Consider the following 17,090-nt stretch of genomic DNA (forward strand, 5'->3'; position numbering starts at 1 on the left):
AAAAACTTGAGATGCTTGCAAAAAATACAGATTACTGCAAGATTTTGATTCAGAAGGCTTGGAGGGGGTCCCACAAGTGTCCTTTTTGATAAGGTCCTCAAGTAATTCTTATAAGTAGGCATCTTGAGGAACACAGTCATACTATAGTTTGTCTCTCAAAATTGGCAGAGACCTTGGAGAATTGCTAGCTTACCCTCTGCATTTATCAGCTGATAAAGTTGAAGAAAGTCAAGAGATGTTAAGGGTCAAGATCATGCTGCCATTTTCAGTGGCAGACCCTTGATGAGAAGTTACTCACCATGCACTACTCTTTGTCTTCTCACTAGAGTGCTGTTTTAAGATTCCTTCTAATTAGAAATATCACGCAGGTAGTAATCAATAATGACATTTAATATCTTTCCTGTACAGAACAGGCATAAACTTTAGATGATCCTAAGAACATTAACATCTACTTATTTATTATTTTCATGTCATTATTCCTGTTTGAGTCTGTGTGTGCGTGTGTGTGCGTGTGTGTGTGTGTGTGTGTTGCTTTGTTAGTGGAACAACTTCTCACTTGTTATTTGTGGTAACTCAAATGGCATCATAGAAATTTAATTCAGTTTGGTGCAAGATATTTCAAATAAAGTTTTGAAGTAATTTTCAACCTAATCCTAGAAACAGATGAATATGTTTTTGTTTCACAATTTTGAAACACAACTTAAGTTTTTAATATACATGAATATACATGTGCTATGATTTATTTTCTAAAAATGACTCAGATGACTTAAATTGTATTCACTCATTTTCCCCTTGATTAATTCAATAATGTGAGTGGATCTAGGATGCCAGTAAAGCTAGAAGTGGCTGTTCATTCTGGTCAGATCCTAAAGCTGTCTTCTACAAGGTAAACTAAATTTGTGTGTGTGTATGTGCTCTGGGGAGAGCAAAAAGGATTCAACCCAATTTAAGCATATTTTATGATACCTGCTTTATCATAGCCACTTAATTAAATAAAATTGCCAGCTTCTGCCTGACAAATAATTGAAAAAAATCAATTCTCTTATTTTGCAAAAGATATAATTTTAGGCAAAGTTGTGTATTTTCACAGGTGGTGATTCATACTTTTCTCCTTTCACTAAATAAAAGGATTCTGCTAAATATCTTTGGGGTTATTTTAAATTATTCCCTAATATTACCAGAGTGTATAAAAGATTCAATTTGTAAAACACACAATATTTAGAGAATATTTTGAATTTTTTCCTACAATTTTCTATATTAATCTAAATCTAAGTGGAAAGAGAAAAACATATTCAGACATGACAGCATGAGCTACCTGTTATTGGGCCTACTGAAGTAGAGGCTGTATACATGTTACATTTTTTGTTTTGTCTACAATCATTACAAATACACACATTCATTCTCTCTTACTCTCTCTCTCTGTCTCTCTCCTTCTCCCTCTCTCTCTCTCTGTCTCTATTTCCTCCTCTCTCCTATCCCCACCCTCTTGGGAATGAGGGTATGGAAAAAAACAATGAAGTTAATTTCAAATAAAAGGAATAAAAGTTGAATGTGGACAAAATGGTTCAAGTTAGCAACCAATTACTAATAAATTGCTTTTTAAAAATGTAAGCAGTTGTTTGTATATTGGTTCTTTATAAAAATCAGTACTGATTAGCTTTGTTTTTCTGTAGATCTAATCTCACTCCTTTCAAGGCTCTTTTCACACTAGGATCTGTGTTTTCTCTTTCTCATTCTTATTTCAGTGTCCTTCAACATCAAGGCATTATGTTTTACCTACTATTTTTTTGATTGACATGTGAATTGCTTCAGAAGAAGACATTTTGATTTTCCGGATTTTACTTTTCATGTGGGTTTGGAAGTACTAATAACCCTGGAGATGTTAGCTGGCTTTCCAACTTTTAATCTTCAGTATAAACAATTTAAGCTAAGTTTTCCAAAATTAATATTAATTTAAACCATCTGTCCACCATCTGCTAATGTGAGATGCAAAACCAGAGTTTCTTTGTGATCTTTAATCAGACAGTTAGGAAAACTCATATACATTCATAAAATGAATTTAAATTTCTTAACAAAGGAACTTTTCTGAAAAGGTATTCTGAAGGCTGTGTATTCTTGCAGCAACATTAACTTTTGCTCCAGGGTGATTTTATGTAAATGAATGACCAGTGTCAGCAGGCATGTTACCTAGTTTACAAAGATCACGAGGTAAAAACAACACCCTTTTCCATGTTTTCCAAAAAGAAGAGAATGCTGTCAGCAGTTGATATGAAATATTGATTTAAAGAATTTCAGAGTTTGCATTTCTCTAAAATATAAATGTCAAAGTGGGGCCATATCTGCAAGAAAAATACAATATAAATCATTCTTAGATGCAGTAAATTTGAAGTCAGGTCAAAATTTTTGATATCTTCCTTGCCAATCATTTCATTCTCTTCCCTTTTTAGGAGCTAACTGGCCTTACAATACTAACTCTAGCATTCCTGTATAGCCTGCATAAGAGATTTTACACCTTAGTAGCCTTTCCACTTCCTTTAAAATTAATTCTTTAGGAAGGTAAAGCTACAAAATTCAAAGTATATTCGTAGATGTTTTTTAAAAATTCAGTCATTCATCCTAATGTCAAACAAAAAGTTTTGACATCTGGATAATTATAAATCGAATTTTGATGTTTTCATTTCAGATATTTGGTGCTATACAAAGATATATATATATAGCCACAAAAATTGGCTGCTTGGCATAGAAATGTCCCATAAAAAAATATGACCAATGCCAGAGGGTCACTTGAGGCCAGGAGTTCAAGACCAACCTGGGCAACATAGGGAGACCCCATCTCTACAAAAAACCTTAAAAAAAATTAGGCAGGTGTTGGTGGCACACACCTGTGGTCCCAGCTACTCAGGAAGCCAAGGTGGGAGGATCACTTGAACTCAGGAATTTAAGGCTGCGGTGAATTATGATTATGCTACTGCACTCCAGTCTGGGTGACAAAAGGAGAACTTGTCTCCCCAGAAAAAGAGACAAATTTGAATTTTAACAATTTTCGTAATTAGAAGCTTTTAATCTCTGTGTTTAGCTTGTTTTACAATAGAATTTTTTAATCTCAAGCTGCAAATATCGGTTGGGAGAGTGAAATAAGAGTCAACTTTGTACTTTATGAGGATGGCCACATGCACATATCCTCCCTCTTATTAGGAAGATTTCACTAGCTGCTGACAATGATGTACAGTGGTGCTTTGCTGGGCTGACATCTAGGGAAAACGATTCCGCTGCACCACCACACAAAACCAATTAGAGAACTATTTTCTGCGACAGGTCAAGAATTTACATGGTTTCTCATGAAAAGATGTACCTTTTAATTTCTTTATTAAGATGACATCCATGTCCCTTGAGACTTTTGGGGATGACAATCATTTGCTCATCATGCAAGAACATACACTCAGTGAAATCACATCATGAGACAAGAGCGGAAGACTTTGTTCTTCATTTCACATTTTCTAAATGAGTTACTTTGCAAACTGATCATTAGAACCATATACATTAACGGGATTTCTTGACAGGAATTTATTCAAATTCTAGTAAGAAGCAAAAGGGAGGTATCGTGCACATTTAACCGTGGTTGTCTACTGTTGAGTTCAAACATAACCATGGTCAAATTATTTAGATGTTAGAAATTCAGCAAGCTTCTTGGTACCTAAGATTAAGAAATCAAGTGTCAGCAGAAATTGACAATTTTCTGAAAAGTAAATAAAGTGATTCAAATCTGCCACAACTTTCTGCACAATCATCTTAGGTTATTTTTGTACATTTTTGGTATTAAAAAAAGAAAAACTGAACATTTCAATCACTTGTTCTATCTCTTCATTAGAAACACCGGCGTTAATTATTTAAAGTAAGAATGACTTTTTTTTTAAGTGAACAATATAGTTTTGGTACCATAAAGCCCAAGGCTCACTTAGAGGAGAAGCACCAGCTCAGGCTTTTATCTGTACAGTATTCCAGTGTTTCATCAGCTCTAAGGAATTAGGGGTTTCTCCATCCAATATTCATTGAGAATCAGTTCTGAGCTCTAGACTAAATGTTGACAATAGAGAAGCTAACAGAATAATGACGGGAGACAGACAAGTGAATTGGTAATAACTTCACGATGTATTAAATGCTCTTACAGAAGTGATACTGGGAGTAATTGGACCCTGGAGAAGAGGCACCAAATATAGGAGGAGTCAGCAAAGGCTATTGAGAGGAAATAATGTGTGACTCTGGCCTCAAAAGTTGAGTCCATGTCAGTCAGGTAAACAACAACATTCTGTTGCCCAGGCTGGAGTGCAGTGGTGTGATCTCGGCTCACTGCAACCTCTGCCTCCTGGGTTCAAGTGATTCTCCTGCCTCAGCCTCCCAAGTAGCTGGGACTACAGGCACATGTCACCATGTCCAGCTAATTTCTGTATTGTTATTTATTTATTTATTTTAGTAGAGATGAGGTTTCACCATGCTGGCCAGGATGGTCTCGAACTCCTGACCTCATGATCCACCACCTCAGACTAGCCAGCTTCCAGGCAAAGGAGTAAGTTGTGATGAAACTGTCTGTCCATGTGAGAACTCAATCATGCTGATAATTTCCTCCAGTTGGATCATTTCTCCAAAATACTGCATTAAAATGGTAGCACTGAAATTAAGTCACTGTAGTTTCCAAAGGTTGCCTCTGACCCTCAGCAAAGTAGTTACAGGCAGAAGAAAATTACTGGCTCTCTAAGAACAGAACACAAAATTCCAAGGGTGACTGAAGGAAGACATAAGGGTTGAGCTAAGAAAAAGGCATGCATGTAGATGATTTAGATAAAGAACCAGAATGGGGAGTACGGAGAGTAAAGGAGGAGTAGAATATTTCAGGAAGGAACAAGAGATCAGCATTGTCAAACCAGGTAGAGAGGTCTAGGTAGGTGGACCAGGAAATAACTTCAGCAAGGCTGAAGGCTGGTTATAGTTAGGAGAGCTCTAGGAGATACACAACTAGAGATAGCAAATATACGCAAGTCTCTTGAAAGAGCTGGATGAAAAAGAAAAGAAGAAAAGTGGAAAGTAACTAGAGGAGAACCTTACCATGATTATAACTGATGGTAAGAACCCAAGAAAGAAAAAAATGAAGATGTATGTGTGAGAGAATGAATCAAGATGTACCAGCCCAGAGGAGGCAGGAAGAAAGGGTCATGGGGACAGGGAGATGGAGTGTCTTGAACATTCTTTGAAATTGGAGAAAAGGTAGTAGATCATTGGGAAATGTAGGTACATTTGGTAGATACATGGGGATCTAAGGGAGATTATACTGGATGTCTTCAGTTACCATGTGAAGGAAGGAGAATGAACTGTGTTACCAGAGCCCCAGTGAGAGTGAGGAGTGAGACTCAGCCTCTTCTTGCCCTCCCACTGGCAATACTCAACAAGCAAAGAGGTGTGGGTAATCTAGTGTGTAGAGATCAGCTTTCAGAGCATAGGCAGGACGTGGAAAAGCAAAGAGAGGGAAGAGCTAGCCCAGGCCATAAACTGATGTGGAAGGTTGTGTACAATGAATTCCTTCCATCTCTCTACATGTGCACCCATGCAATGTGGCTCTGCTACTCCTTCCAGGAAGAGGTGGAGTCTCTTTTCCTGCCCTTGAATCTGGGCTGCACTGTGACTTGGTTTAACTAATAGGATATGGTGGAAGTGAGGTTTTGCAATATCTGATCCTAGGCCTCAAGAGACCTTGAAGCTTTTTCTCTCACTCCCTTGAGACGCTAACTGCCATGTAAGAAACTTTTCTTGAGGATGAAAGACCCTGTGGTCAAGGCGGCCCACCCAGGCATGTGATGAGACCATCTGGGATCATCCAGCTCCCATCCAGAGTCCAGACAAGCCACACAAGTGACTCAGGCCAGACCAGTTGTTATTTTAAGCCATTAAACTTTTGGAGGATTTGTTACTCAGCAATCAATAGCTGATACAGCTACACCGTTTGGGTCTTAAAAAAGGGTAAGCTAGGAACAGTCCAGCTTCTCCCAATCCTGGAATATTTGGGGTGTGTAGCAATCTTGCTGGTTTTTTTCTTCTTCATTTGTCTTGGTGTTTTGGTGAATACTTTATTAAAGTCTGAAGTGCAATGAAAGTTTTAAAATGAAAAATACATTCTTGACCAGTGGTTGCTGGAGACTCGGAGGCAGGGAAAAAAGAATGAATAGGTGGAGCACAGGAAATTTTTAGAGGAGTAAAGCTACTCCATATAATACCGTGATGGCGGATACATGTCATTATACGTTTGTGAAAACCCAAAGAACTACACAACACAAAGAATAGACTGCAATGTAAATCATGGATTTTTAATAATTGATCAATATTGGCTCATCAGCTGTAACAAATATACTACATAGATACAGTCAGGGAAACTGTGATTGGGGGAGGGGGTATATGGGAACTCTCTGAACTACTAAATTTTCTATAAACCTAAAACTGCTCTACAAAATAAAGAGCATCAATTTAAAAAACACATTCTAGCTTTTGTACAGTTGTATATATATTTTTTCTACCATTCTTCAAACCAAACTAAACCAAACCAAAATGACAGGTGATGGCTGGAAAGAGGGGTTCCCTAAGTACCATGAAGAGAGCTCTGTAATTTGATTTTGAATGTGAGGATCACTGAACTAAAAATAATAGTTTTCTTTCACATGAGCTCCACAAAATAAAATAAAAATATACAAATATTCTACATTTTGCCTAGAGAAAAACAGAAAGACTTTAAAGAACAAGTGAAAAATTATGTCATATATAAGGTATTAATAAAAGTGCTTCTTACCACCGAGAAGAACAGTGAAAGTGTCACCATGTTGCTTTTGAAGTGTTTTCATGAAACTTAAGGGGTCTTTTCGTAATTTCAGGACCACTCCAAGATAAGGAAGCCAACCTTTTATCAATGGAGGCTCACCGGGTCTCCTATAAGGAAAAAAAAAAAAAAAAGAACAAAAGAAAAATCAAATCATTCCATTCTTATTTGAATACAGGTGGTTTATTTATTGAATCTAGAAGATGACTGCATGGATTGCACTGCTTCTTTCTATTCTCTTACTCAGTGATTCTAATCATAGACATGAGTTTACTGAGCTTCTGCAGTATGTATGGTTCAATGCATAACTTCTGGTGAGCAACTATACTTCAACAGTTTTTGGGGATCAGGGAGTTTTTGGTTACATGGATAAGTACTTTAGTTGTGATTTCTGAGATTTTGGTTCACCCATCACCCAAGCAGTGTAACTGTACCCGATATGTAGTCTTTTATCCCTCACCCCAATTTCACCCTTCCCCCTGAGTACTCCCACTGAATCTCCAAAGTCCATTATATCATTCTTTTTTTTTTTTTTTTTGAGACGGAGTCTCGCTGTGTCGCCCAGGCTGGAGTGCAGTGGCACAATCTCGGCTCACTGCAAGCTCCGCCTCCCGTGTTCACACCATTCTCTGCCTCAGCCTCCCAAATAGCTGGGACTACAGGCACCCACCACCATGCCCAGCTAAATTTGTTTTTGTATTTTTAGTAGAGACGGGGTTTCACCGTGTTAGCCAGGATGGTCTCGATCTCCCGACCTCGTGATCCACCCAACTCGGCCTCCCAAAGTGCTGGGATTACAGGCGTGAGCCACCGTGCTGGGCCCATAATATCATTCGTATGCATTTGCATCCTGGTGAGCAACTTTTTGAAGGAACTGTGTCTTGCAAGGCCTGTATGACTGCCTGATAGTTAGGTTACAATCTGTTTTATTTATTTCCTATTCTGTTTCCCGTCATCATAAGTAGGTACGGGTGACTAAGATCTCCAGGAAACGAAATCAACTGATATAATTTACTCTATGAAATTGTTAGTTATAATACTGATAAAAAACAAATGATCAGCTGCCTGATTTTATTGGTCTTTCACAAGTCATGTTATAAATGCTGCTTGATCAATTTCATCAATGAGACCTAAACTTATTTTGATTAATGTTTGTGTCATCTGCTATGCGCTTGGTGGTGTGCAGTGGAACAGGCCGAATCTAAGTTCTAGTCAAACTGCTTGTCGGAAATCATGTAAACAATGTCAATTACTGATTATTTTGTTTTCTCTTTAGCATATTGTTTTTATATGTTTAGACCCAGTCAAACTAACTCCACCTCATTTTAAATTCCAACTCATGTACAGGCATTTAGGTCTTTCCACAAATAAAGGTTATGAGGGTTTCTTTCTTTCTTTCTTTCTTTTTTTAATCTTAAGAACCCTTCAATTATATTATATAATAAAGGTGTAGAGGGACGATGCACTATTGGATTTGAAGTTTTTTAAACCCACTTAAGTGTACTTAACATAGTAAATGGAGATGTGTTCTTTAGGATGTGCAAGTCATATTGAAGTATTTATTGTTTAATTTTTCACTGAATTGACTTATCACCGAGTTTAGAACTAGATGGTACCTTGGAGGCTTTCTTGCAATTTCTCACTTTTATAGGTAAGAGTTCTCAAGGCCTAAGAGATCAACAAGTTTTCCTAAAGTCATGAAACTATGTAAGGACAAGCTGTATACCAGGATGCAAGACTTGGAGTCCCATAGCTGCACTCTGACTATAGAAACATTAGTCAGTTAACCTGTGGACCTAGGGAAAAAAACCACCAAAGCAGCTCACTGCCAGAGCTGACAGACATTGTGCATGTGAATCTGAGGGCTCTTGCTGTGCCCTGGGTGTTAGATGTTGGAAAGTTTATTTGCCAAAGTAAAGCTCTTTGTTATCAGATGTCAATTAGACAGGAAATACATAATCAGAAGAGAAATAATAATCTTAAATTGAGAACTATAAAGATCTCCATATATTTATTTGAGGTATTATTTTGATATAGTCTTTCATAACTTTTTTATTCAAACTACCAATGATTGAGATGATTTGTTAAATTTTACTAATAATTTGCATTTTTAACATACAAAACATCCTTTGGAATACTATCAATTAAAATAACAAGTTTTTTCTTTGTTGATTTGTAATCTTAGCAAGACTAAACTTCAAAATTTCTTCCTAGTTATTTATTTGGTGAACTCAATCTGATTTAAAGTAAAAAAGGTAAAAAGAAACAAAAACAGAAAACAAAGCCATTTTACCCTAGAAAGGATTAAAATAAATATTCAAAAGAACTCTGATTCTGAAGCCCATCTGTGAAGACGACTTGTGCTACATGCAGTGCAACCCATTTTGATTAATCACAAGATATTACTAGCTCAGATTTAATCAAAGATCAAGATTATGATCATACCCAGCATAGACTTTTATGTAGCTAGATTAACCCTATTAGAGGCTTTTATTTTCTCACAACCCAACGTGGTAGAATTTAACTTTGAAAATAAAACTCAGATATTTCAGGGGAAAGAATGTTAAAATAAATCCAAGTTATGATAGAAATAAAGGAAAGATTTTGCTTTCTCTTTTTAGAAGACAATTTATCTTAATGCTAATTTACAAAATGTATGCTGTTGTTTAAATGCACATACTTAGAAATAGGAAAACAAGAAACACTGCATAGTAATGGGAATCTTACTCATCATACTTTCTCCCATTATTTTCTTGAATTCAGGCTTTAGCAATGGAGACTTGCTTTTATGAGAAATATAAGAAAACCAAAAAAACCATTAATACAGTTAATTCCATATCCAAAGACTGAATAAGAGGAGACCACACATGTAACTGTAGGATAGGATCCCCAAGTTACAAACTGCCACAGCTCACATGCTATCAATGACACTTTCAAATTTGCAAGTGATCTAGTTCACCAAATTTATTTTCAAAATATTAACTCTCTTCCTTGATCTACTTATACTCTGTTTGGTTTAATGTTGCTTGAATGTTGCATTGTGACAAAGATTTAGAAAGGCTTTTTGTCATATTCTAATTTAATGCAACTAATTTCATCCTCTATGCTCTGTCATTCGGTCAAAAGCTGTATTCTTCATGGGGTTTCCGCGGGGGGAAAGGATGGGACTCAGAAATCCAGGGGATATTAATTTAACATTCAGAGTTAGGGAAGCACATTAGGAAGCTATTTTATTGTTACAACGATGAGAGGGTCATCATTTCTTACAGCTGTGTTTATTTTGGCAGCAGTAAGCTTAAGACTATTAAACACCATGTCACAACTGTGCATATTTTCAGGAAAAAATACAGTGCTTGTTCAACTTATGACCCATCAAAGATAGATAACAGAAATCTGTCTTCATCAGTATATTTGTAAAAATTATTTAGGGAGGAAAGACATCACCGTAATGATCGAGAAAGGCCTGCTGACACACAGCACAACACAAATACTGCTATTTGTCTCTCTCATGCTCTGCCTTTGAAAATGAAATATACATTGCCCATGGCTGAGTAGGGATATAGGATGCTTAGTGCTTATTGGGGATGATCAAGTTCCAAAACTTAAAAGAAACAGGTCCAAAAGCAATGATGGGGAACTAACAAATACTATGTTCCCTACTCCCTTATAATCTCAAACAACACACACTTCCTCAAATCTTCTCATTACCATTTAAAGGACTATGAGAACACATCTAAGACATCACACAAATTTGAGCTTATACATGCTCTTGATAACTAAACCCAAGTTCTATGCATGTACCATTGCATCAGTGCTTGCAGTTTCTTTCATACAAGTTGTAGGGTATATCTTAAAGTGTGTGCAAAATGTCATCTGCAGTCCAAAGTTATCTGGAAACAAATTTTGGAGATGGTGAGTGGTGGTTCCTGCCTGTAATCCCAGCACTTTGGGACGCTAAGGAGGGTAGATCACTTGAGGCCAGGAGTTGGAGACCAGCCTGACCAACATGGTCAAACCCTGTCTCTACTAAAACTGCCAAAAAATTAGCTGGACAGGGTAAAGCTTGCCTGTAATCCCAGCTACTCAAGAGGCGAGGTACAAGAATCACTTAAACCCAGGAGGCAGAGGTTGCAGTGAGCCAAGATTGCACCACTGCACTCCAGCCTAGGCAACAGAGCAAGACTCTGTCTAAAATAAAATAAAATATAAAATAAAACAAAATAAAATAAATAAAATGAAATACTAGAGAAGAATCTAAATACATAAAATAGTTGTAAAGTATAAAGAGGTTTAAGACATTTCTCTTTAGTTAAGAAGAGGTACATTGAAATTTAAAAGAGTAGACCAACACAGAATACTTAATTTCTCATAATATTTGAAGTTCATCTTCATGCTATACCTGTAGTTAAATAAACACGTTAAAAATTTGACTAGTGACCTACTGCACATTTTTTTCCTTAGACATTTAAAGCCCAGTGCTGCCGGGCACAGTGGCTCACACCTGTAATCCCAGCACTTTGGGAGGCTGAGGTGGGTAGATCATGAGGTCAAGAGTTCGAGAACTGCCTGGCCAACATAGTGAAACCCCATCTCTACCAAAAATACAAAAAATTAGCCAGGCATGCTGGTGGGCACCTGTAATCCCAGCTACTCAGGAGGCTGAGGCAAGAGAGTCGCTTGAACCCGGGAGGCAGAGGTTGCAGTGAGCTGAGACTGCGCCATTGCACTCCAGCCCAGGTAACATTGTGAGACTCCGTCTCAAAAAAAAAAAAAAGTCCAGCGCTTCTTATAGCAATCTATACTTGTCAGAGGAATTTCTTCTTTTCCATTTTTCCTGTAATCATTCTAGACTGGGCATTCAGGTTATTGCAATAACTTCCTAAGTAGGTGGTGAGCAACCTTTGTACATGCACACTAACTAGAAAAAATGAAATTATGTATTTATTAAAAGTGTTTAAAGATGTAATATATTTGTATTAGGTGACTGAATATATGTAACAGTGCCTTAGTTTTATTTTTTTATTTTCCTGAATTAATGAAGATTTTCTTTTTGTGTATGTGGTTAAAATTTCAGAAACTACACAACTGATGTATATTACAGTATCTGATGATAATTCTGAAAGTTTGAATGACTGGATTTTTTTTTTTTTTTTGAGCAAGGCGCTTTGGAAGCTGCTGTGTTTTACCTTTCTTTGACTTACTTTGGCAGCAACCTCAATGGAAAAGGTAATTTGCTTCATAGTATATCTTGGAACTCAATTCTTGAAACACTCTTTATCCCCGCACTCTTCTTGGGCTCTGATGTTAGCACAAGGAAACTTAGAAATGTTCCAACAACTCTTGATAATCAAGAATTGGCATGTTTGTCAGGATATTGGGAAGAGGAGTATCTCAATACAAGGCTGTGGATGGAGATCCCAAAGGAGGAGGAGTAGATGGAAGATGTGGCTGAGTCTAGGGAGACCAGAAGCCCCAATGAGAGCCCTGGTGGGGACAAGAAAGCACAAAGCCACAATGTATTGCTTTGCCAGGAAATGAGGTGAGGTTTACAACCAACTGGGCACATTTCAGCAATGAATGCAAAGGTGGAGGACTAACCCAAAGATATCTGAGGAGGCACCCTGGGGAAGCCAAAGAGGACCAATAGGAACATTTGCACAACAGGACTCACCAGATCAACAGAAAGGAAGTGGGGGAGGGAGTCTTAAATTTTATTAAATGATTTTACAAAAGAGACTAGGTTTTGAATCAGAAGTGGCCAAACTATGTCACTAGAAGTCTTCAGTGTTTTCAGTCATCACCAAAAATCAGGGCTCAAGAGAAATTTGAGTTCAGATATGAGGAAATAAAGTTATATTTCTGCACATTTGAGTCATGGGGAAATTTTAAATCTGGAACACTATCTATGTAGATCCTCAGTGTCTTCACCTGTAAAGGAGAATGTTTATACCAACCTTGGTGGTTTATCAATCAGACTGAGATAAGAGTATTTGAAAGTAGCTGATATACACAGCAGGATTAGTTTTTCCCTGCTATTCATATTTTATAAGCAATTGCACATCTGTGGTTTTGCTTACTCATTCTCTGCCTGAGCTGTTTCTTTTGTCTACATAGAAAAGCTCAAAGAATCAACAACAAAATTTTAGAACTAATAAAATACTATAGTAAAGTTGCAAGATACAAGATTAATATACAAAAGTCAATTGCTTTGTTATATAACTGCAATGAACAATTGATATTTGAAATTAAAAACACAATACTACTTACATTAATCAAAACAAAATATACGAAGTTAACTTAGTGTAAAAAATTTATTCTTAGGTACAAATCCAACAAAATATGTATAAAATATATATGAAGAAAACTATAAAACTCTGATTAAAAAATCAAAGAAGATCTAAAATAGAGAGATATTCTATGCACATGGATAGGAAGAGTCAATATTGTCAAGTCAGTTCTCAACTTGATTTACAGATTCAGTGCAATCCCAATCAAAATCCTAGCAAGATGTTTTATGGATATCAACAAACTGATTCTGAAATTTATATGGAAAGGCAAAAGACAGTATTGAAGGAGAAGAACAAAGTGGAAAGACTTAACACTACCTGATGTCAAGACTTAATATAAAACCATAAGAATCAAAGAGAGTGTGGTATTGATGAAAGTATAGACAAATATATTAATGGAACAGAGTAGAGAGCTTAGAAATTGACCCATACAAATATAGTCATCCAATTTTTATAAAGTAGTTGCAAAATGCAAAGAGAAAAGTCTGATATATATTACTTTAAGATGTTACTAGGCATTAATCTCAGGTGGTGAGATTACAAAGGTTTGATCATTGATATCTTTTGATTTGCACATGACATAAACATACTGCTTTTGAAGAGTAGTTGTCATTTATTTTGTAGAATGTCCCTCCATTTGGGTTGGGTTGTCTGATATATTTTCATGGCTAGATTGAGGTATTAATAACAATATTTTGAGAAAGATTCCTATAGAAGTGATAAGTCCTTTTAGGTGCAGATTTTTAAATAATAAAGAAATTCTCTTTTGGGGCTGGGTGTGGTGGCTCATGCCTGCAATCCCAGCAACTTGGGAGGCCAAGGTGGGCAGATCACCTGAGGTCAGGAATTCGAGGCCAGCCTAGCCAACATGGTGAAACTCCGTTTCTATGAAAAATACAAAAAAAAAAAAAAAATTCGCTGGGCATGGTGGCACATACCTGTATTCCCAGCTACTCAGGAGACTGAGGCAGGAGAATCACTTGAACCTGGGAGATGGAGGTTCCAGTGAACTGAGATTGTGCCACTGCACTCCAGCCTGAGCAATAGAGCAAGACTCCATCTCAAAAAAGAAAAAAAAAAAAAAAAAAAGAAATGCTATTTTGGTGTTAAAAATGAAATCCATGTACAGAAGGCACAGACTTCTAAAAAGTAGTTGATGATAAAAAGTACAGTCTACAAATGAATCCAAGGTTGATTTAAAAAAAAAAAGGCTCAACATTCCTAAGTCAGTTAAGTGGAGAATCAGCCTGAAATTCACCATGAGGACAAGCAGAACCCACCTGAACTGTACTCCAAAAATAAAGAGTAGACACTGAGGTTTAGCTGCTCTAACTGTACAAAGTATGGACACACAGTGCAACCTAAGGATATCCCATTACTTTCACCAGTGTCCAGGTGACATGCAAATGAGGCAGGCAGAATCAGTTCCTGTGACAACCTCAGCAGGGAGAAAGGCTTTTCACAGTTGCAGTGCAGCTGTTAGACTTGACAACTGAAGGTCCTGATGGTCTCTTCAAGGTTCTACTTGAAGCAAGAAACGTGTGACATAGAGCACATAGTGTCTACTTCCTTGCCAAACTCAAGAGCATCTCACATGTAGAGTTAGGGATTAGGATAATTTTCCCCTTTTTGAGTAAAGTTATCTGCTTAATATTTGTTTACTTCAAGAATCAGACTGATGTAATCTCTTCTCAGGATGAACATTAATCCAACTCTGTCTAGAAAAATTATGCAATTCATTACCCCAATTGTCCCCTGTGCTTAACCTTCATTTTTCCCCCAGTCCTATAATCTTGCAAATCCACTGGTGGTATGTGATTGACATCTGGTGTTCACACACCCTCTGCTTCATAGCAAATAAATGAAAAATTCCTGTATAAAATGCCACTTCCGGGCTATCAATAATGCAGCTCTCTGATCTTTGTTAATTTCTGCACCAGTCTAGATAGGTCTGTTATCTTTAGTCTAGTGATCACTCTAGAATGGTCTGTAAGAATAAAGAAGCCTCTTACTCTGAAATATTTTGACTCTCTCAGGACAGCATTTGACCTAAAACTTGATTTAATTTTCCTTTAAAGATATTCACTGTTCAAGCACTTTTAATCAAAGCTTTACATATAATGGCAATGTAAAAGCAAGTAATGCTGAATAGTCACACATTTCTCCACAGAATTTCTCAGATGAAGTCAGAGCAAAATCAATATGAATATGATGAAATGTATTTTCACCTTCCAGAGCAAAACTCTTCAAGCCATATACCAGCTGAATCTTTAGCTATCAGTTCATCTATGTAATTTTATGATCCAAATAAAGCTTTGTCTGTAGAATGTGCCTTGTAAACTCAATTCCATTAGCAGAATTATATTAATACTAATGCCTTGATCAAGTGAGTGATTTGTAAGTGCTTCTTTGTATCAATGTAGGATTTCAACCAGAGAAGTCTAGAGCTTTGTTGTTGTTGTTGTTTTTAATCTGGGAAGGGTGCTTAGGTTTGCACCATGGAAATAATGTCAAGGTAGAGTTTTAAAACTATCATTTAAAACTTAATTGAGTTTCCAGCAGGCTCCACAAACGATGAATGACCACACCACTGGAGTGCCTTTCTCTATTAACTTAACCCTGGATTAGCAGGGTTCTAGGGATCTAACCCTCATCCTTTTTCGTGTGCATGACTGTAATAGCCTCCTGGCTAATGTCACCACCCAGAATTAGGGCACTATAGTCTCACTGTGTGGCTCAGCTCCCAGGCTCTGCCAACTCCGATCTTGGTAACTTTGGTCAATTTAATTATATTTGCCTCTGGTTCCTCATTTGTAAAATGAATACACTATGGTATTTTCCTTATGTGAGAATTTAATAAGTTGATGAATATAAAAAACTGAACACAATGACTTACATAGTAAGCATAAAAAATGTTAGTTATTATTTATTATTATTTTTTATCTCTGCACCAATACCTGGGATCATCTAAAGTACAAATCTAATCACGGCTCTCTCCTGAACTTTTTTTTCCTATTTTCAATAAGGTACTAATTTTAAAGATTTTTTCATTCATTTGACTACTTTCTTTATTTGCTAATTTAGATTTTATTTTAGGGCTGCTATATATGATTTGCTGGTCACAGATGAGGCACCAGAATAACCTGCCTGCTCTGAAAGAAACTGTAACATTCTAGGCTTTGTATTCTCTAAGCAAACACACTCAGGGGAACATAAGTAGTTCTGAAGTGCACTGGATCTTAGGAGAAAGCCAGTCAAAAATGTTTAAACAGCCTAGACAATGCTAAAAGGGGGAAGCCGATTCATAATTGAAGTTATTTCAGCTCCTTAATTAAAATAGAAAACCATGCAACTGAATTTGTAATTTCTGAGATGATCAGTTGCTAATTTACTTTACAGATGGGATTTGATTGGACTCCATGGAAGAGATATCAATTCCATTAACTCATCATTTCTTACATTTGATTCAATCATTTGATTTTGAAATGTTTAATAAAAATTAGAACCCACAGTTTTGTGGAAACTAAATTGTAACAGAGGACTAGCCCAGAAAGCCTTGGTAATGACAATATACAGATCAATGAGAATGATGTATAAATGCATAGTCAAGTTAACAAATAACATTTTATCAACCCATGTCAATGGAGAAACAAAGTTCCAAATTCTGCAGATCAACACCAAAATAATCAAGCACAGCTTATCAGAATCATAGAAAAGACACTTCAAGGATACTCTAGTTTGCTGAAGTGGGAAGATAATGAAAAGCCTGAGGCCCCATATGCTATACCTGCTTCATAATATGTTAACTCATGCCCATATTTTAATATTGGATAAACTATTAATACAGCAAAAACTAATAATATCTTTACACAGCACATGATGCTGAGAAGGGCAGTGTTTTGATATTGTCATGAGCTAGAGGGCTTTACAACTGGGAACATACCATT

The 17,090-nt window shown here is 36.7% G+C and overlaps 1 protein-coding gene across 5 annotated transcripts in view; it reads right to left on the reverse strand.

Moving 5' to 3' along the window:
* CYP7B1 (cytochrome P450 family 7 subfamily B member 1) overlaps positions 1 to 17,090 on the reverse strand; it is a 202,262-nt gene that overhangs the window by 25,933 nt on the left and 159,239 nt on the right. For all 5 annotated transcript variants that reach the window (XM_073998859.1, XM_005563430.4, XM_065519292.2 and 2 more), the window contains one exon: positions 6,830 to 6,966. In XM_073998859.1, the coding sequence (XP_073854960.1) occupies positions 6,830 to 6,966 (137 nt within the window). The remainder of the gene's footprint in view (positions 1 to 6,829; positions 6,967 to 17,090) is intronic.

This window comes from Macaca fascicularis, chromosome 8, assembly GCF_037993035.2.
Source record: "Macaca fascicularis isolate 582-1 chromosome 8, T2T-MFA8v1.1".
In the NCBI taxonomy this organism is placed as follows: Eukaryota; Metazoa; Chordata; class Mammalia; order Primates; family Cercopithecidae; genus Macaca; species Macaca fascicularis.